This window comes from Bombus affinis, chromosome 6 (assembly GCF_024516045.1).
Source record: "Bombus affinis isolate iyBomAffi1 chromosome 6, iyBomAffi1.2, whole genome shotgun sequence".
NCBI classification, from domain to species: domain Eukaryota; kingdom Metazoa; phylum Arthropoda; class Insecta; order Hymenoptera; family Apidae; genus Bombus; species Bombus affinis.
Window position 1 is genome coordinate 12,804,702 of NC_066349.1, and position 19,690 is coordinate 12,824,391.

The 19,690-nt window shown below is 32.3% G+C and overlaps 3 protein-coding genes and 1 long non-coding RNA gene across 8 annotated transcripts in view; 1 reads left to right on the forward strand and 3 right to left on the reverse strand.

Moving 5' to 3' along the window:
• Window positions 1–10: 10 nt before the first annotated feature.
• LOC126917469 (Golgi to ER traffic protein 4 homolog) lies at window positions 11–5,158 on the reverse strand. Its single transcript, XM_050724374.1, has 7 exons — window positions 5,012–5,158; window positions 3,918–4,080; window positions 3,754–3,832; window positions 3,154–3,388; window positions 2,928–3,066; window positions 2,699–2,839; window positions 11–2,608 (listed from the first exon to the last, which is right to left on the reverse strand). Exons 2-7 carry the CDS (start codon window positions 4,028–4,030, stop codon window positions 2,359–2,361), a joined length of 957 nt encoding a protein of 318 aa, XP_050580331.1. The 5' UTR covers window positions 4,031–4,080; window positions 5,012–5,158; the 3' UTR covers window positions 11–2,358.
• Window positions 5,077–11,262, forward strand: LOC126917464 (uncharacterized). Of its 2 annotated transcripts, XM_050724358.1 has the most exons (8): window positions 5,089–5,225; window positions 5,307–5,440; window positions 5,748–5,990; window positions 6,146–6,530; window positions 6,631–7,018; window positions 7,177–7,299; window positions 7,524–7,656; window positions 7,743–11,262. In XM_050724358.1, the coding sequence occupies exons 3-8, from the start codon at window positions 5,749–5,751 to the stop codon at window positions 7,789–7,791; spliced, it is 1,320 nt and encodes a 439-aa protein (XP_050580315.1). In that variant the 5' UTR covers window positions 5,089–5,225; window positions 5,307–5,440; window position 5,748; the 3' UTR covers window positions 7,792–11,262. The 2 variants fall into 2 exon arrangements, with proteins under 2 accessions (XP_050580314.1, XP_050580315.1); XM_050724357.1 differs by lacking the exon at window positions 5,307–5,440 and having other exon boundaries at window positions 5,077–5,225.
• Window positions 6,543–19,690, reverse strand: part of LOC126917466 (protein-L-histidine N-pros-methyltransferase) — a 41,383-nt gene continuing 28,235 nt past the window's right edge. Inside the window, exons 3-7 of one of the 4 annotated variants that reach the window (XR_007710965.1) lie at window positions 14,415–14,627; window positions 11,446–11,833; window positions 11,268–11,376; window positions 10,269–10,460; window positions 7,320–7,596 (exon numbers count right to left, since the gene is read on the reverse strand). Coding sequence is in view for 3 of the 4 variants with exons in the window: in XM_050724359.1 (XP_050580316.1) it covers window positions 10,411–10,460; window positions 11,268–11,376; window positions 11,446–11,833; window positions 14,415–14,627 (760 nt within the window). In the remaining variant the exon portion in view is untranslated. Of the gene's footprint in view, window positions 6,767–7,319; window positions 7,597–10,232; window positions 10,461–11,267; window positions 11,377–11,445; window positions 11,834–14,414; window positions 14,628–19,690 lie in introns of those variants that run through there. The other 3 variants (XM_050724361.1, XM_050724362.1, XM_050724359.1) reach the window with 3 other exon arrangements.
• On the reverse strand, window positions 11,865–14,402 carry LOC126917476 (uncharacterized). Its single transcript, XR_007710969.1, has 3 exons — window positions 13,283–14,402; window positions 13,147–13,217; window positions 11,865–13,059 (listed from the first exon to the last, which is right to left on the reverse strand). It is a non-coding gene; the product is annotated as an uncharacterized LOC126917476 (long non-coding RNA).

Sequence of the window (19,690 nt, forward strand, 5' to 3'; positions counted from 1 at the left end):
CATGTATGAATTCTGTGTGAAATATGTATTTATATACATATATAATGTTTTTACAGATATAAATTATTTTAAAAATGCTTATTATGGGTACATTAAGAAATTAAATATAAGATAATTTTTAATTATACATTTAAAAGGTATTACATTATGTGAATTACAATATTGCATTACTTATACATACAGTATAATAAATTCCATACTGTTCATTAAATTTTAAGAACTTTGTACATTTATTATTGCAACTAAATATAAACGTATTTTGTATACGTGAGTTAAATTTTCATTTAAAAAATGAAGTTTAGTTGCATAAATTACTATTAAGAGAAATTTGAATATTACATTTATATAAACACGAATATTAAAAGTTTTTCTCCTATATTGTTACATAAAAAAATTTAATATTTATACTTTATTTTTATGATATTTGTTTATAAGATTCTAAATGTTGCTGTATTAATCATCAACATTTAAATATTTCCATTGCTATTATTCGTTGCTTACCAATTCTAAACAAAAATATTAATAAAAATCAATCCTTAATTTTTTTAACTATATTATGATATTGATTATTTTCATGTTTCTTTATTTAGAGCTGTGTATTTTTATTTAACAATCAAGATTTATTCACGAATTGATAATTGATATTTATTTAGAATTATCACATAAATTATCCTGCATTACTATCAATCAGTATCATTTTTTTCGATTACAATATTATAACTAATTTATAATATCATATATTCAGTTATTGCTCAATAGAAATGAATGTAGTTAGGAATAGTTAATTGGAATTAACTTTTTATATTGTTTGTTTCGTTTCAGATTAGTTTTTCTAATTGAGATACCTTGAGACATTGCATTTCTTTTTACATTCAGTATAGTTATATTTAAAAAATGGACCTGAAATAAGACGTTTTAAGTTGCAATTGTAAATAAAATAAGATTTTTACTTGTATGTTATTTTTGTTTACTATTATGTATGATATCTATATACGCAGTATTCCAATGTTTTGTATTTCAATTTATTTATTGTTTCGTGATAAATCTTTTAAGGGTAATGTGTTCATATATATAATATTTGTATATGGTATAAATTTTAATAATTTCCTAAATAATGTATGTAAAATTATATCAATGTTCGCGCGCATATTAATATGAAAAACAAATACATATCACGTCTGTCAATGTACTATACGAAAAATCTACTTTATCAACAAATTTTAATTTATTTTGTTTAAAATGGAACCATGTGTGTTTGTAACAAATTTAAATATTGCATATTTGCAAAATGTTTGCTATGTTCAAAAATTATGGAAACATAAGCTATTACACCCATAATACATATATACTACAAGAATACACATATGTTCGTATATGTATATACTTATTATAAATCTATATCCTTCATCATATTTTTTTCCTGTACTTTTGGATTCAATACACAGCAATTGTACATTATTCTTATTAGTACTGAAAAGTGCTTTGTTATAGAATCATGGCCACGTTATTTTTATAATTAAATATATATTCTTTTCTCGCTAAAATTTGTAAACAATATAAATCATATTAGTACAGAGTTTGATAAATAAATATTTTACTTCCCGCTATGACAGTTACATACATAAGATTAATTTCACTCATTTAGTATTTCAGCAACAAATAGCATTAAGCACTCCTTCTCTGTAGCTATAAGTGTATAATGTAACGTTTATTTGTCACACGATTAAGTTTATATAAAATAAATCTTCATTTCAGCAGTTACACTCAAATACGTTTTTCTTCTTGAACATACATCATCGTATATAGATAATTATTAGTACAAGGATTTTGTTCAAAGTTCAAGTTTGTTTTTAAGCTTCATCGTGATATTTAAATAAGATTCCATATGTATAATTTGAAAGTTTCCACTAAGTTGCAACATATCAAATAATAGCTCAAATAGAGTATCAAAAGAGACCTTCCATGATGATATAAAGAAAGACATGTATAAAGAGTCATTATTTTTAACAAATATCTTCTTTCTATGTAGTTTTACTTTTTGATGAATGAATTTTTGAAAACTGTTCCTAACTTATAACTTTGAAAAATTCCTCTAGAAATGCATCCCACATATTTTTATTTTAAATAAGTTTATCTGTACAAATCATTTAAGAAAATTAATTTTAATACAATGTTTGAATATCTACTACATCAACGCAATGTGTGTATTAAAAATATATGGGACATCATTATATGTATGTATGTATATATATATATATATATATATATATATATATATATATAATGTATATATATATACATATATACAAAGTTCATTATTTACTTTCATCACATTGCACAGTGACGTGTAACTTTTAATCAGTCAAGCTCTTGTGCTGTTTGTGAAGTTGAAGCTGTGTTTCTTTGTTCATCATCTGAACCTTCATCTTCAAGACCATTAAAAAACGATTGTAAAAGTGTACCAAATAATCCTTGATTGCGGGGACGTGGGGATGGAACGTTAAAAAATAATTGCCCTATTTTATCTAAGTACTGTCGATAACATGGATCTCTGTTTAAAGATATTCGATATTGTTCACAAAGTACTGTGAACACAGCGAGTTTACCACTGAAAAATATGAAATGCAGAATATAATATTGCTACAAATTTCCTACAACTTTCTAATAATTAAACAAATGAGTTAAAATTTGTACTCACCTGTCAACTGTTTTTAATAAAAAAAATAAAAAATTCAGTAAAGGAAGAAGATATGGTGGACCACTGTTTATTTTTGGATGCTGTGATGTATAAGAATTGAAAACTTCCTGTGCAGTAGTTTTATTTTGTAAACAAAGGTATCTAAAAATAAGTTAACAGGATTTTCTAAATTGTTGTAAAGTATTTTAAATACTATTTAGATGCTTAAATTAACGAGGTGCGTACTTACTGCAAAACTGCCTGAGCTATAAAAAGATCTATTTCATTTTTGTAACCACGTTGCTCATGGAGCTCGACAAGCATCGCAGCACATCCAGAACCATCTCTACTATATATAAAATGTTGCCTTGCCATTATATAATTTTTTTCTACAAAAATGTATAATAAATTCCTTTAATAATATTATTATTATATGAATGTATATTTAAAGACGTTTATTATCTTAATCAATTTACCTCTCCAAAATACTTGTGCTATTTTCTGATGCAAATCTGGATGACCCGTTTTATATTCTGTACCTTTTATACTCCATCGAAGTGCAGATTGTACAAATACATCTCTTTCAGGTGATAAAGGACTCATTATACTGAACAAGTTTGTAATTTTTTCGAAATAATCTTGAGAAGGTTCTATTCCTGATTGTGTTAAAACATTTACAAATAAGATTCCTAAGTCAGCTCCACTTGCATGCTATAAGTAATAAAATATAATAATATAACAATATTTTTTTATACATCTGTATAATACGCATAAATAATTGCAAATATGCTATATACAACTCAATGTTATACAGTATTATCAATTGATATAGAACATTATGTCTTAAAATATTCTAGAATATTCCACAACATTTTGATTTTTATTTATAAGAGTACATTTTAATATAACAGACATTAATGATAACTGATAATAGAACTTAATTATAGATTGTTCGAGAAAGGAATCTGTAAATAACACTTAAGAATGTGTATTACGACATCATTTTGAAAATAGTTTTTTTCGCGACATATTTGTAAAATCAATGAAAAATAGAGAAAGTAGAATAGATTACGTACTTGCTCGTGTTGTAATAAAAGAGTAGAACCATTGTATAGTAATTCCAAAAGTTCCGAATACTTTTTCTGCCCAAGATATCTGGAAGAAGAGGTTAAGCAATCATATCGACGATTCTATAAAAACGATTCTTTGACGATGTTGATTAATTACGTTGTTGGCCCACCTGAAGTATAAAGTTCTATACATTTGATGAGCTTCATAATAATTTTCCGAATTTATGGATGCTTCTAATTTTGCTAAAACTCGCTGAATAGCGTGATTATACCGCGAGGCCATGTTTATGCTCTTTGGAATATTTTTTTCTGCTTTTGTGATTGGTATTACTGCTGTGTGTGTAAGTAATTTAAATTTGAATTTTTTTTAAAGATGAACTTCAATATGTTCACTTATAAAAGGACGTTATTATACAATGTTACAAATAATATATATGTAATACATTATAGTAGATATTAATATGAAATATCACAAATTAATATAAATTGATCGCTAATACAATTAGCTTTAGAAATTAAATTGTGCATAAATGTATGTTTGTACTTATTTATCTATATATGTTTTATAAAAATATATATATAATTATAATGTTGAGAATGTAAACTTTATTTTTAGTTAATTATACAAATAATTTATACTCCCCATTAATAATTAAACGAGTAATTATAATAGAGTAGCATGTGTAGTTATAATTTTGCAATGCTTTTATAAATAGAAAATAATTTTCTATAAACAACACAAAACATTCAGTGCGCAATTATGTTACTTGTTATTACATTTCTAAGTCGAGAATGAGTAGTGTAAGCACTACTAAATTTATAGGAGCAATATTAAAATACTGCTTTATATATAAAATTATTTCAAAATATAACTTATATTATTCAATTTTATATGTACCACATTTTACTATCCAATTACTTATACTTTTAACATATGAAATGTAAAATCATTGTTTTACTTCGAAAACAATAATTAGGGATACATATTAATGAAATACAATATACATATGTATAATCAAATATAGAGATTAAATTTCATGAAATATATTAGAGAGAAGATGAAACTCATTCCGTTGTAATCAAAATACAAAGAAGATAATATAAGTCATGATATAGATGAAAGTCATAATATATAGTTTTTAGTTAAATCGATAGGAAAAATTGGAAGGCTGTCTCGGAGGTGATAGCAATTGCAAAAAGTAATATTGATAAATGCGCAAAGTGGCGTCGCGTAAGCGCTGAAATGCCGTAGGTGCATACATACGTGGATACAGTAAAAATCGTGAAGGCAATGCGCCCCTGGTGGCCAGCCGCGCAAACAATCCTTGCGGAAATAATTATCACGATTTATGTTATTTGTAAATGTGAAGAGAATCATTAATGAGGGTATGCCAAGTAGCGGCGATTAGGGTGATAAGCGGGTCCTGTAGTGTTCCCGGTTACACTTCGAGTGAGTGAAAGTCGTGCTCGGTAACGGGGTGAGTGTCCAAAACGTTCATTCCCCCCGCTTTTAAAGGGGGGCGGTGGCTCGCATCAGTGTTTTTTTATCGTTTCTTTAGACGTCTTCATCCCGAAAATAACAATGGCCGGAGGATTCGAATATGCATGGATTTTTAAAATGCCAAGCTTGCTACCCTGGCAACCTACACACATTTTCCTGACCCTTTTTTATTACATGTGTCAATTAGCATCGGTACGGCTACTGTACATCTTAATATTTTCAACAATAGCTTTCTACGAATTAATTTATCCAATGTGTACTATTCTGTAAATTAATTTTTATGAGATCTAACTCATCAGAAATTAACGAAATTTTCTATGTATTATAAGAAAGAGAAATGTTACCGCCTACGAAAATTGTAACTGATATTACACATAACTTTAGCAATTCAGTTTAGTCTACTCAATCTTATACTTATGACGTGTTTTTTAATTTTTTAATTGTAGAAATGATATGAAATCTTTTTCTGTATTTTGAAAAGATGATTTTATTTGCACAGGATGGACTTAGCAGAAACTATGAAAAACATTGTTGCCAAAGGTATGCAAACCGAAATGGGACCACCAGGTGGAGGATCTGGTTACCCTGGTACACCAAGTAGCGCTGGTTATGTTACTGAAAAGATGTATATGTTATTACAAGCCTATCTTCAAAACAAAGGTTGGAATCCAAGCATCGAACTGCTGCAATGTTTTTCTGAATTCAAGGATGCATCTATGATACCAAGTGCTGCCTATTTGCAGTAAGATTGCTTGATCTTTTGTCTTTATGTATTAATATATTATACTGTATGTTTATATATAAATGTAAATTGTCTGTATAGTTTCTTTTATAAAACATAATTTTTTATGTAAAATTTACAATCCTTTTATTACATTTTTTGTAATGTATAAATAGGATGATGGCATCAAGAATAGCTTTGGACTCTCAGGGAAGGCTAGTGCTTAGAGAAAATGGAAAAATAATATTGCCCTATGAACATTTTGCAAATGCTGTGATGTTAAAGCATATGAATGGTCCACATGGTTTACATTTGGGCTTAGAAGGGACAGTTAGAGCTGTTATGGAATCATACACTATCGGACGGGAATGTTTTGGTATGGAAAAAGAATTTATAATAGAGGTGGTACAAAACTGTCCAAATCCTGCTTGCCGTTATTACAAAAATCAACTCGAGTTAACTCAAAAAATGGGACATATGGCACCAACTTATATTCAAGAAAATGAAACAACAGCTTCTCTCTTACGTAGTAGTTTCCCTCATAACACAGATTTTCAAGCAGTAAGCATAAGAGCCATTTTTATTGATAATTTATTTATAAAAAAAGAATTAACTTTTACATATTTTTAAATCAACTACATTTGATGTATTTATATTATAGACATTAAGCAGTGCTAATCCAAATACTCACATGGGAGGAGGATCAACAGCAGATTTGGCAGAAATGAGAGGTGCTGGGAACCAAATAAATCTTCAACGTCCTCCAAGCCGTCCATCATTAAATATTCCACATAGACCTGTGTCACAAGAAAAAAAAGTAGCCACTGGGAAACAGCATTATGAATCCTTAATACCTAATATTCCAATGTCTGATCATAAATTAACAGACTTCTTAAGAACGAATTTAGATAATTTGGACAATCTCAGTGGGCTTGGTTTGGGAAATTTACAAGGAATAGGAAATGCAAATAAGGATTTGTTAGCCTTACATAATGGAGCTTGGCCATTAGAAAATGAGAAAGGATCTCGGGCATCTTCAAATTCAGAAGGTTAGTAGATCATATATATGTATAATATTTAATCTATGAAATTGAAACTATGTTTATATTTATGTTTTTATTTATTAATTTATATCTTAAATTTTTGTCTTACTTATGTTTATTAATTTATGTCTTTAAAAAATGATTATTTTTTTATAATTTTACAGGAGGACAAGAAAAAATAGTAAGGGCTTTTGCAGAAGTTATGAAGAACATGGCAAGGATGAAAGCTTGTGTACGTCCTGCGATGTGCAAGCCATATGGAAAACAATCAGAAGCTTTGCAAAAAAGTAATAAAATACATAGCATCTATCATGATTTATCTTTTAATATAATATTTCCATTAGGTTTACAAATAGATTCTTCTTATAAATTATTTATATTTTACATAATATCGATGCGTGATGTTATTAGATATTAAATACTGTGTTTCTTTGACTACTTTTTAGATCATGCCAATCTTTCTCCATTGATGAAAATGAAATGTATATGTTTTGTGTTGGTTTTGTTACAGCGCTGGTGGATACAATACAGCTTGTACAGTCGCTAAGGAGTTTCCTGCCACCTCCACATATTCCTGTCTCAAGCTGGAAAAATGAAGATAAACATCGATTAGATCATACGGGTACTCCCTATCTCCCATCATTGTAAGTATCTCTTATGGTCTATATTTTAAGTATACCCTCGTTACATGACTAGAGATATCAAATAAAGAGTTATAATTTTTATGCAGAAAGACTGGAGGTTTAGAAGAGTTATGCGAACAACGCAAGCTAGACTAAACAAATGTCTTCGCTTTTAAAGCGGCAGACAAGGTTTTGTCTTTGCGCTCTATGATGTTCTAGTCATGTGGTGTTTATGGGTTAGATGGGTGTTTTGTATTTAAACAACCCGAAGGATTGCTCAAATGTTGTTGGCGTTTAGGACTTCAAAATACTAAGAGACAAAACGAGTCATGCGTGGACTGTGATAAACGTGGGTAGCGAAGAAAAAAATTTATATATAGTCAATCGAATCTCCACACCGTTATTTCAAATTTGAACTAGCTTTATTTCGCGTTGCTATAAGTTTTTTTCGAATTTTTATAATCTGCCTATGGGGCTTACTTGGAAACTATGGGGTAAGATAATTTTAAATTATCTACCTCATCATGAATAATTTACATATTATGAATGTATTATAAAATGGCATTTATATTTTATTGTTGTGCATTGATTTAATAGCTCACCACTTGTGTTCCAATGATTACCTGATCAACATTGTATTATAAAGATTCTTTGTTATATAAGTAAATCTTCTGTACGTATTGGAAGTTTGGACAAAGTGTAAAGACTAAATTCAGTCTTGCATGTAAGTGTGAAAGGTTTGCTAATTAGATATTGTTATAAGTATTCTAAATACGAGAGTATAAATAAGCAATTGCAATTCTTGTTGTCGCTTGACCTCGCATTATTTAATTTTTGAATATTTATTATATAATTATTGAACTATTGTTTCGAATTAAATAATTAAAATCACGACAAAATTATCTAGTTAAAATAAATATTCAATTTCTATATACTATATATATACATTTTTTAAAAATTATACTTGTATAAATTATTGTTTATTTATAAAAATAGATCACAAACATATATTGTTGTTATGTCTAGTATTATTATCTGACAAGTTAATGTTAAAACTTGCAATAATTTATAAGCTCCATGGGCAGTAACATGCGGTGTGCACGTATAAAAAAATAAATCATTGGTCAATTCATAGATATTTTTCGAGAAATAAATTATTTCGTTACTATATACGATTAAAAAAAAAAAAAAAAAAAAAAAAGAAAAGAACGAAAAGTTACATTATTAGAAAATTTTCGAAGCGTGATTTGCACTGATGCTCAAAAATTTCTCTCTGTGCACTATTACTTACAAACGGTATTACCTCTGGCAACCGCGAAATGCGTGATAAACCGAGAGGAGAGAAAAGAGAAAATATTATGCGTTATCTTAATCGAAATTCTTCGATGAAATGCATTTTATTTTGGTTGTAGAAGTAAAATCGTTTTAAACTCAATTGTTATACGCATATCTGCGATGGTAAAATGTTTCCTTCTCGCTCGATAATATCAAAATATAAACTATACGTTTCCGAATATAAACAATAAATTTGTGTAATGAATGCTTGGAATGTGGATGAATGTCTGAATCTTGTTTGTACACAGGTTCGATGGATGTAAAGTTTCGGCTATCAAATAGCAAAATTTTATATGAACGTATCCGAATGCGTGAACGCGTGATTCTGTTTAGATATCTTTCTATAAACGTGTCTGTTATAAAACGCATGTATATTTATTTATAACATCTGCAGCGAATATGTCGATCAATTGTTAGCAGGGCTCAGATTTCTGTGATCCACTATTTACATCTGTGTGTTAACTTCTTTTTCAAATTCAAACATTTTTGTATTTCTAGTATGTAGGATGATAGGATCAAAATATTTTTATCACCTTCTTCTGTTTAAATTCGTTTACATTCGTTAATATCGTCCTAACGATAATTTTTTTTGCTGTTGATATATATATTAATTAATGAAACATAGTAAAATTTCAATTTATTTAGGAATTATTTAATTCAATATTAGAAGTGTGAACTAAACATTTTTATTTTAATTTTGTATAATGTTACATAATCATTCATAAAAATTCATTTATATCATCTATATTATCTATGTACCAATTATTATGTTAGAATATCTCAGTTGGATAAAATTATTAATAGAATTCAGAAAATAAAATATACATATGTATAGATAATAAAGAAAATGTGAAGGAGTGTTAACATTTCCAGGAAAAAAAGGTAGAAAGTATGAAAGATATTTCAAAATTAATTACATTGTTTAAAATATGTTTTTTAGCAATTTGCTGCATATACAGGCTGCAGGATTGTGGATGCTACTATACATAAAAGCTGTGCAAAAATAAGCATTTTATTTTCATAGTTTTCAAGCAGTATCCTGAAGAAGTGCTATTGATAGTTTAGCATATCTCATCATGTGTATCTAGTGTGGGTGTATATACATAACAGTATAAAAGTAATGTGAAAGATAAAACATTAAACCATTTACCTTTATTTTATTTGATATTCTCTTCTCTATATCCTAAATTAATTTTGTTACCTTGTCTTTGTAGTTTACTATTGGAATGAATATTGTGGAGAAATAATATAAGCCAGAAAACTGTAGTCTATTAATAAAATTTAATAATAGAACTTACAATCGACATAGATTTCAAATCAACGTTGTCTGTGAAATTGTTGAAATTACTAGGAACAAATCGATTTTACGGTTTCTGGTGTTCTGATTTATGCTCGAGATTAGTGGACAAAACAGGTACAGGTTGTGTTTTCAGTTACGGATCATCCACATTTGGCACACAGAATGTTATACACTGAGCAACACATGCAATCTGAAATATCACCGAAATTTAAGTCCTGTATATCCCTTGTTTTTTGTTAATCGACATGAATCTTAAAAGTAAAATTGCTGCAATATTATCTAAGTAATTTTTGACGATTTACCTGTTACACGCCAAAGTGTATTTGCAACAACAACTAAATGGAACTATTTCTTCTAGTAGCTATTACGAGACTAACGCGAAACGTATCATCGTTTGTCTTGTTGTCGAAGTGTCGACACGACTAAGCATATCCATGACTAAGTCGCTACTTGTATGCCAAATAAAAAAAAAAAAAAAAAAAAAAAAAAAAAAAAAAAAAAAAAAAAAAAAAAAAAAAAAAAAAAAAACCAAAAAAAAGAGAAAAAAGCGAAAAAAAATGAGAAGAAAGAAGTAAGAGGGAGCACGGAAACAAAGTCTGATGATAAAAGGTACAAAAAACCGAGTCTCGAGACAAATTAAACGTTTTAGGTGTATGCGAGATAGAGTCGCAAGCCGTATGAACTGTTGTTCAGAATCCAGTTTCCAAGTTTTATCGCTCTCGCGTCATATTTATTATCAATAGGAACCGTGTACAAGTTTTCTGCACCTTCTGACTTTGACAGTAAGAGATCGTTGTAAGATGCGCACCGTCGTTGTTCATTTATCAAGTCGCATAAATGGACAATCGATTAATGAATGATGAATTATAATACACCAATGCTACCGCTGTATTTGCACATTAAGCTCGTTGTCGCTTGCCAGTATTGCTCTTCTGTATTCTTGCATAATTCTAACCGATGAACAGCAATCATTAAAGTTTTTACAAGTGTGACTTGCCTGTATTACATTTCCGTTCCTGATAAGTCTGTTGTTCGAACGTGTTTGGGCATTCTTTTCCAGACGGTTCCGTATCCATCCATTCGGAAGCTGAGTATCGCGAGCTATCCTAAAAGCTTCTAGCGTATAAGTGTTTAGAAATATTTCTCATTGAATATTCACAGGATTGTGTACTAACTGGCTGCGCCTCTAGCACGAATATTACGTCGTCGAGAAAGTAATACGCCTGGCCGAGGTCCCCCTCGCAGAGGTAAGGCAGTTTGCTCCATACGAGACACCTTAGGCTCAATGGTGCGAAAACTCTGTCGACGAGGCTGGCTATTTGACCTTCTAGACCGTTCCCTTTTACTGGTAGATATTCTGACGGTTTGTGGTCACCCCTTTCACCAACTTCCACGTAAGGGCTGAAGGGAAGAACTAGCGCTACGACCAGACGTCCACCCGGAGCCAAAGATGATTTCAGACGGCGAAGTAGAGTATTAGGTCGATCGCAACGATCCAACAGATTCAGGCAGAGGATCACGTCGAATGGACCGCTTTCGTGCCATTTTTCTACGTCCAGCACCCTATAAGATAATAGAGTATATTTTCTTCCATTTTTATATTATTCCCATAGAATATTATGTCATATGTTGTTTGATATTTGAAAGGGGTGATAGTATGCTGTTATAATTAATTCACACAATCTGTTAAACATTTCCTCTCATCATCTTGTGTTTAAGATGTTTCGTTTAATGTTTTGGAATTTTATTTACGTGCATGCTATTTGGTCAAAGGTATAGGAACTAATTTCAAGAGAAGAATGCACATGATTTGTGGATTGCGTAGGATTAAATTTAAATAAAAATTTAGTAGCCTATTTTATATAGAATATTTCTTCTAATAGATTTTGATGATTTTCTTCTGTTAAATTTGGAACGTATTGCATAATTTCTTTTTATTTGGGATACAAGAAATATAAAAGTTAATATGAAGTTAGTAAATTCAGATATTTTAAATGCAGGCCATTTAGGTACGGTTACGTTCTTACAAAAAGTATTTTATTTATTTTGCCTATTTTCATATTCTCGTTATTTTTAATAACGCAAACATTTGGATAACAAATTAAATTGGATTTGGATGATAAATTAAATTTGCATTGTCAGTAAGATTTGAAACAGCGAAAAATCTAGCGCCACATAGTAGATATTAGATTTTTCTAACAAAGTTTTATCTAATTTTAAAGTAGTAAAAAAATAAGAATGATATAATTACAATTGAAATACTATAGCTAAATATAAATGCTGTAGCAGGGTGTAGCATCCTATGTGGGATTTGTTTTAATAAATTCAATACTTAAAAATAATAAAATATGTTTATACAATCACTTAAACTTGTTTTCAAGTTACAAATTTTTATAAAACACATACAATATTTTAATAAAATTATTAAAACATAAATGTTATCCAAACAAATTAGTTAAATGTTGATTAGTAAATCAGAAAATGAGACTTTTCAATTCATTCATTTTACAAAATATTCTTCCTTTGTTAATAATAAACTCAAATACTATAAATTATTTAAAAGTTAAGAAACCTTAAGGAAACACTACACAGCATTAAACTGTAAAAAAACAAAAGTAACCCTTGAAAGCATATCTCACGAAAATCATATTAATAATTAGATAACAAAGAAATTAGTCTTAGCTCCAAAGCCGGAAGCAAAATCAACTCAACGTTCGTACAAACCTATTGTTTAATTATTTTCAAGCATCGAATTCGCTCGTATAACTGGATCCCACATAATGCCACACCTTGGACATGATTCGAATCAAAGTTACTGTTTACTTCACGGTGACTGCATCTCTAACTACTATCGTATTCTAAGTGTTAACACGTACTTCTCTTCCTATTTTCTCTTCGAAGATCTTCATTCGCGCCTAAGATCACGGGGGGAGGGTTCTAAACTCGTCTGGAAAAGAGCAAACGGATTTCTATAAAACGGTTACGGGTACATCGCACCCTACGGACATTTACTTAAAATTCGAATAGTCTCGGATTGCAACCGTATCGACGCGAGACAGGCCGGGTGTAAAACCATCGTAAACTTCTACTCCAATCAATTCGGTGCCATAAACTTGTTAGTAGCGCACCATGGTCTATTACATGCACCGTCCTCGACGACATTGAGTCGTTAGATGTTCCTCCAACTCTCGGATACCATTGAATCAAGCATCTACGCGCTTAATTAAGGCGACTACGAGGAGCTTTGAGATAGTCGACGTTCCATGAGTGAAGAATTCTATGTTCGTTCAAGGGTGAACTGGTCGTTCGATATGAAACTTAAGAATAATCAATTTATACATCGATACTGCAAGAATGACCTCAATGATCAGTTTCAATTTTCATGAAATCTATTGTTAACGAAATGTATTTTCATTTTTTTTCTCTTCTTTTTTGGAACTAAAATTAGCGGTTTTGTCCAGTTTTTAAGAAATAGACGTCTACAGGGCAAAGTGGTAAAATAACGTCAATTTAAATGTACCTTTGATGTGATTTAACTTTCACCGGAAAGCAGAATTTTTCCTGCTAGATATTATTTATCTTTTTAGTTGGTACATTGCATATAGTATATCTATCGCTTTTCAATCGTATAGAAGAAACCTGTAATAGATACCTCATACGTTAAAATACAATATTCAAAAGAAGGATAGGATAATTTAGAAAATTGTATATTTATCTTCAACAAAAGTTCTCTCGATTTATTTTAATTACCTACTATCATAAAAACTTGCATTTTTAGATGGTTTACAAATTTGCAAATATTTTTGGAATATTTTAAAATTAGTTAACATTCTTTATTTCATCAGTTACACTTACTTGAAATATTCACAGCATCGTACGAATTTTCATTGCACATACTTGAGCAAAGAATTTCATTTTCTGTATATTTTAAACATAGATGGAATTACGACATTCTAATATAAAAAAGGTAAGATAGATGGGCGAATAAAAATGTGGAAAATTCTGTGTATCGTAAAATTTTCAAATTTCTACCCCATCGATATTTCGTTAAATAGTTACAAGTAGGAATTCTACAATTTTCTTATCCCTTTTAAGCTTTCGTTTCGAAGAATGCAAATTGAACGAAAGATTGAACGTGACTTACGTGAACTTCCTTCTCGCCAGAGCCCATCTCATCGGTGCTGATATGTCTGTGGCGTAAACTTTTTCAAAGAGGTGGGCTACATGAGCAGTGGTGGCACCGTCGCCAGCTCCTAAATCCACCAACGAATGCCACGGCCCTGTAAAGCCGCTCGCTGCCATAAATTTTTGAAACTGTTCGCAGGAAAAGACATGCATGGAGCCGCGGCCTAGCAGCCTGAAATCATCATTTTACAATGTTAAAATGTGAAAATTAATAATATAGGATATATGTACACAGAATAGCTCGTCTTTTTTTTTGAAAAATATATTTGATATCAATATTGACGAGATTCCATTTCGATGGAATTATATAGCATATAATATGGTAAAGTACTATTTTACCACATAACTGTTCGTAATATAATAAAATACAACCTTATATATAATAATTTGTATATTTTTTAAATAAGTTTTAAATTAAAGTTTTAAATTTAAAAAGCACAGAAATTTGTCTGTATGCTCCTATGTAAAATTATAATTTTTGAAAGTTATAAACTTAAAAATTATAAGTATTGAAAAGCGAAGAAAGTTTCCAACGCTATACAAACGCGTATAGAAATTTTCGCATTTTCTGTCCCGTACAAAATATAATTCCGCTGTAACAACTTGGCAAGGTAAATCTAAGTTATTACAAGATAAAGTCGTAAACGTCGAGATTTGGTGGTGCACGAGGTCGGCTACAGAAGGGTGAGACGAATAAATCAACGCAACGGTAACACATATTTCAACATCTCATTGTGCGGGTCGACGAAGCTTCCATGATCGATGAAAGGCAGCTGCATATAGAAATCAAAAGGTCCGACGTGTTTGTGGCTCGGTTTAGTCGGGAGAATTCGATGATGCCTCGTTTCGGAGGGAATCTTCCGACTAGCCGGCGGATGATGGTGAGGGCTGAACCATGGCTGAACGCACGAGGAAAAAGGGCGGGTTCATTTGAAAATACCAGCGCTGCCGCAACGCGGCGCACAACGGTGGCGATCCATCAATGCCGCGGAACGCGGGATTTTGATCGTGAATTCGGTTACCCCCGGCGTTATAAATAAGGCGATGGTGGTCTCATGGTCCCCTTCTTCGTGGGCCCACCTTGATTTTTCTCCCTCTCTACCGCTTCCTGCGCTCGACCATAGCCGGTGCCATCAATTAACGAGCACCTCCTGGCTTCTATTGAATAATAAATAAAAATCAAAAAGAGAAAGAAAAAGAAAAACAGACGAGATAGGAGGAGGAGAAGAAGGAAGAGAAGAAGATTTCAGAGGAGACAGAGGAAAGAGGTGCAGAAGAGGAGGATGAAAAGAAGCGAATGGAAAGAAGAGAAAGAAACATGGAGACCCGGTTGCCGCATTTTTCGTAGCATCTTTCCGATTCTCTATCTTGTTCTTTATTCTTTCCACGAATCATTCACGGTCTATCTCTCTTATTTCTCCGTTTATTATTTGCTTCTTTTCATTACCATCTTGTTTTTGTTTTACCGTCTCTCTGTCTCTCTTATACAGTGCCTGTTTACTTTGCCGTACCGTTGGGCTTGTTTCCATTGTCAGTCTCCACCATGGTCGCGTATAACCTGTACACGGGTCTCCTTGTTGCGCGCCGGAGACGATCAACCAGTGAAGAATGAAAGAAATGGAAAGGGAAGAGAGCGTGCAACGAAAGAGAAAACGAAAGAACCAGCGAGAAAGAGAGGGTGAGGGGGAGAGAGCAGAGGAAAGGAACGGGTAGATACACATACGATATACACGCGTGCGGCTCACAAATCAGGCTTGCGGATCGTGGCGGCTTCGTCGGCGGCGCGAGCGACAATTAATTCACCGCTTTTGCTCTCGGCTCCTCTTCTTGGACCCCATTGTGTGTACGTACTCGTTCCTCCCTTCTCCCCGCGTCGCAATGTTTCTCCCAATGGAGAATCGTTCGGGGCCTATCGGTGCTTCCAACGTCGCCCTGTTTTATCGAGCGATTCCGATCCCTTCTTTTCGCCCTTTTTGCTTTCCACAACTTCGTCGTCGGGGGCCCCCTACCTCTACCTTTCGAAGCCGCGTCTTTAATTTCGACCCTGGCGTCACGCGGTCTAGAGAAGTCCGGTGCGCGCGCGGCTACACAGCGTTGCCAGGTTTAAAAAGCCGATCCCTCGCGATCTTGCGTTATTACGCGGATTTTGAATCGGCCCATTATTTCTTTCCCACGCAGTTTCGTTACGTTGTTAATAATATATTATTATTTTTCAAATCGCAGAAATTAGAGCCAATTGTTTTAGGCTAAGATGCATTTAGATAATTCGAATGTAATACTACTTTATAATTAATTTTATACATCTTCGCAGTTTCAAGTCGGAGTCCTTTAAAACGAAAGATACACACTACAACATTTTACTCTATCTTTTTAATTCATTCTTTGAGAAAGATCACATCTTCTATATTAAAATTCAATTCAAACAAAATTCAATTAAAACACTTATTCTCAGTACTAATAAATGGGTCTAAAAATATGTATCATGTTTTACCACATACCAATGACGAATTGCACATAGAGCGCATTTAAACACTATCGATTCCAACATAGTAACGTGTTATAAAAGTAATATCAATACCAATAATCATGTAGCAATCTGAAAGCATACACCATCGGGATTAAAAATAACTGACTGTAAGAAGTTTCGAAGCGCTGACGGCTAGTCTGCGAGTCATATCTACACGGAACGGGACAGTGGCGGGTATAAAGGTGATAAGAATCTTTTTCCAGGGGTTCTGGACGATTATTTACAATTCCAGCCACCTACTCGGTCCGGGCGGTGCGGTGGTTGAATTTTTGTCGACCGACAGGCGGCGCTGGTTCAGTTCGCTATGGCCTCGGTGGCTTTTATCGGTGAGGGCCTCTCGCGTTCGCTCGTAAAATACCTCGAAGGGCGAGCGCGTAGTGTTAAAGAGGCGCTCGAAGGACCGTTTACCTAATAATAGCAATAATATGTAAATGCGATGCGTATCAAGTCGCCATCTAAAGAATCCACCCCGCTACGGGCCTATTGTTTGCAAATCTTCGTTTCAGCCGTGCTGCTCTCTGCTGGATTGCTGCAGAGCTCTCGATACACCTATCTCCATCTCTTTTTGCACCATCGTTTTACCTGCGATCTGTCCTTCTCCCGATACCGGACGCGCAAATAATCGAAGGTAGGCTAGCATTACAGAAACACACCTAACGACACAGACGCAAGATGCGTCTCATCGTATCTCGGTTTTTCTACAGTATTCTGCTGTTTGCATTCGAAGAATCGAGGAGTCCAGGACGATGGAAAACGAGCATATGCCACGATATCATAAATTTACAGGAAGCTTCGCAACAAATTATTTTTTGAAAATGTTTGGTACTAAACTATAAGTATCTCAATTGAAGACCGAAGTAAATGATAAATGGCAATTGCTATCGAACTTTGGTTCCAGCATTTGTACTTTGTTTTGAACGGCTCGAATCAGTTTGAAATATTAATATCGCTACGTAAATATTTTGGAGTAATGGCGTGCGATTTAGGTTAGTCAAGATACACGAATTGAATTCAAATAACTTGAAACTTTCCATAGTGCCAATTATAACAACGACATCAGAAAAGTAAAAAGAACTACTACTTGTGAAGAGAGTACTAGAGTACTATCGCATATTTAATTTTTCAGGTGGTCATATAATTCTATCGAGAATGTAACACATGCTTGTATTTATGGATGCAAAGTTCGGTTCAGCGTAAACCGCTTTAAGAGGTTACATCGACGCGGTACAATTATAATTTGATTCAATCTTGTCATGCTCGAGATTTTTCAAGCTTCGAACGTCATTATATATTCACGTCGTTACATTCGGGACCGATGTAACACTGTAATACAACGTGGAACTTTTCGAAGTACGCCCTGAATGGATTAATGAACCGAGTGACATGGGATCTGATTGGGGCAACACTTAAGGAATCCGTCCAGTCATCTTTACCTTCGTTTGTCGCCCTGAACGAGCATAACGCGCTATCCTGACCTTTCTCCTCCTTTTTTTCATTCTTCCTTATGTCACTTCTCTTTCTCCTTCTTCGGTTACTTTTTCATATTGTTGCTCTAAATCGCTTTTCCACCACGTCGAGAGACTCACTTTTCGTTTCGTGACTCACATTGCTGACTATAAGCATTAGGGTATCTTATCCATCCTACTATACTGTAATAAAATAATCAGAAAATAAAATCAATGGGAAATGTTTAATTTGTACGAAATATCAAAAGATGTCTTAAATGTTTTGATGTATTGATATATATATTTATGGTTGGCGTTATCTATAACTTGCCACTGCAATTGCCAAAATTTTCTATCGCACTATTGCGTTACTGTTATCGAAGATTATATTATAAGAGACGTCTAATTAACAAGTAACTACCATCAACTGTGGTTTGTAATAATTACAACACATCTAATGAATAAAATTATAAATTAACCAAAATAATTAATAAAATTGCCCTTATACATACAATAACCTACTCTACATATGTAGATATTGATAGAAATTAATTTCGATTTTGTATTTCCTAATTACAAAATCAAATGTCGAGAGACAACAAGGATCTTGAGTTATGTTTATAACTTCCTCGTTCGATTCAATAGTCAATTTCAGCGGTATTACTTTCCTAGGATGCACTCAATCAATGTCTGCCAGACTGAAAAATGTATTTCGAATTGGTGAGAAGCAAAGGGATCACGGTGGCTCGAGAAATTTCACAGATCGTTCGCCAACTTTTCTTCGAGAGAGCTTTTCGTACGTTTACAAATTCAAATCGACCGTGAAACTTTTAATTCTGAGTCTTCTGTATTGTACGTGTATTCGCTGACAATTCGCTATAAACATAAATAATGGAACGGAACCGCTGAACTCAGCTTCTACTTTTCCGCTATGAAACATTATTGGCATCGACGATATTTATCATGCGTCTTCGAAGATATCGAAGGCATAGACGATATTTTAAGATATATGTATTTCTTTGAATTATTTGATAACAAAGGATCTCTCACAGAGAACAAAAAGATTCGCATAAGCTAAAAATATAGATTATAAAGAATTAAACTTATCATAGAAGCAAATATATTTTTGTTATTTTCATTTTATAACAATTTTTCGTTATCAGATGGGAAGCACGTAAATTTAATTAATAAATGATTCAAGCGGTTCAGCCGTCATCGGACTGTACGAAAGAAGAACGATCGAAAAGGCGTAAAGATTATTTG

Coding starts and splice junctions, on each gene's coding strand:
- LOC126917469 (XM_050724374.1), bottom strand. CDS start 4,030: ATGGCCTCGCGGTATAATCACGCTATTCAGCGAGTTTTAGCAAAATTA. Junction 3,389..3,753: donor TTTTATTACAACACGAGCAA/GTACGTAATCTA, acceptor TATTACTTATAG/CATGCAAGTGGAGCTGACTT. Junction 2,840..2,927: donor ATAGCTCAGGCAGTTTTGCA/GTAAGTACGCAC, acceptor ACTTATTTTTAG/ATACCTTTGTTTACAAAATA.
- LOC126917464 (XM_050724357.1), top strand. CDS start 5,749: ATGGACTTAGCAGAAACTATGAAAAACATTGTTGCCAAAGGTATGCAA. Junction 5,991..6,145: donor CCAAGTGCTGCCTATTTGCA/GTAAGATTGCTT, acceptor ATGTATAAATAG/GATGATGGCATCAAGAATAG. Junction 7,019..7,176: donor GGCATCTTCAAATTCAGAAG/GTTAGTAGATCA, acceptor ATAATTTTACAG/GAGGACAAGAAAAAATAGTA.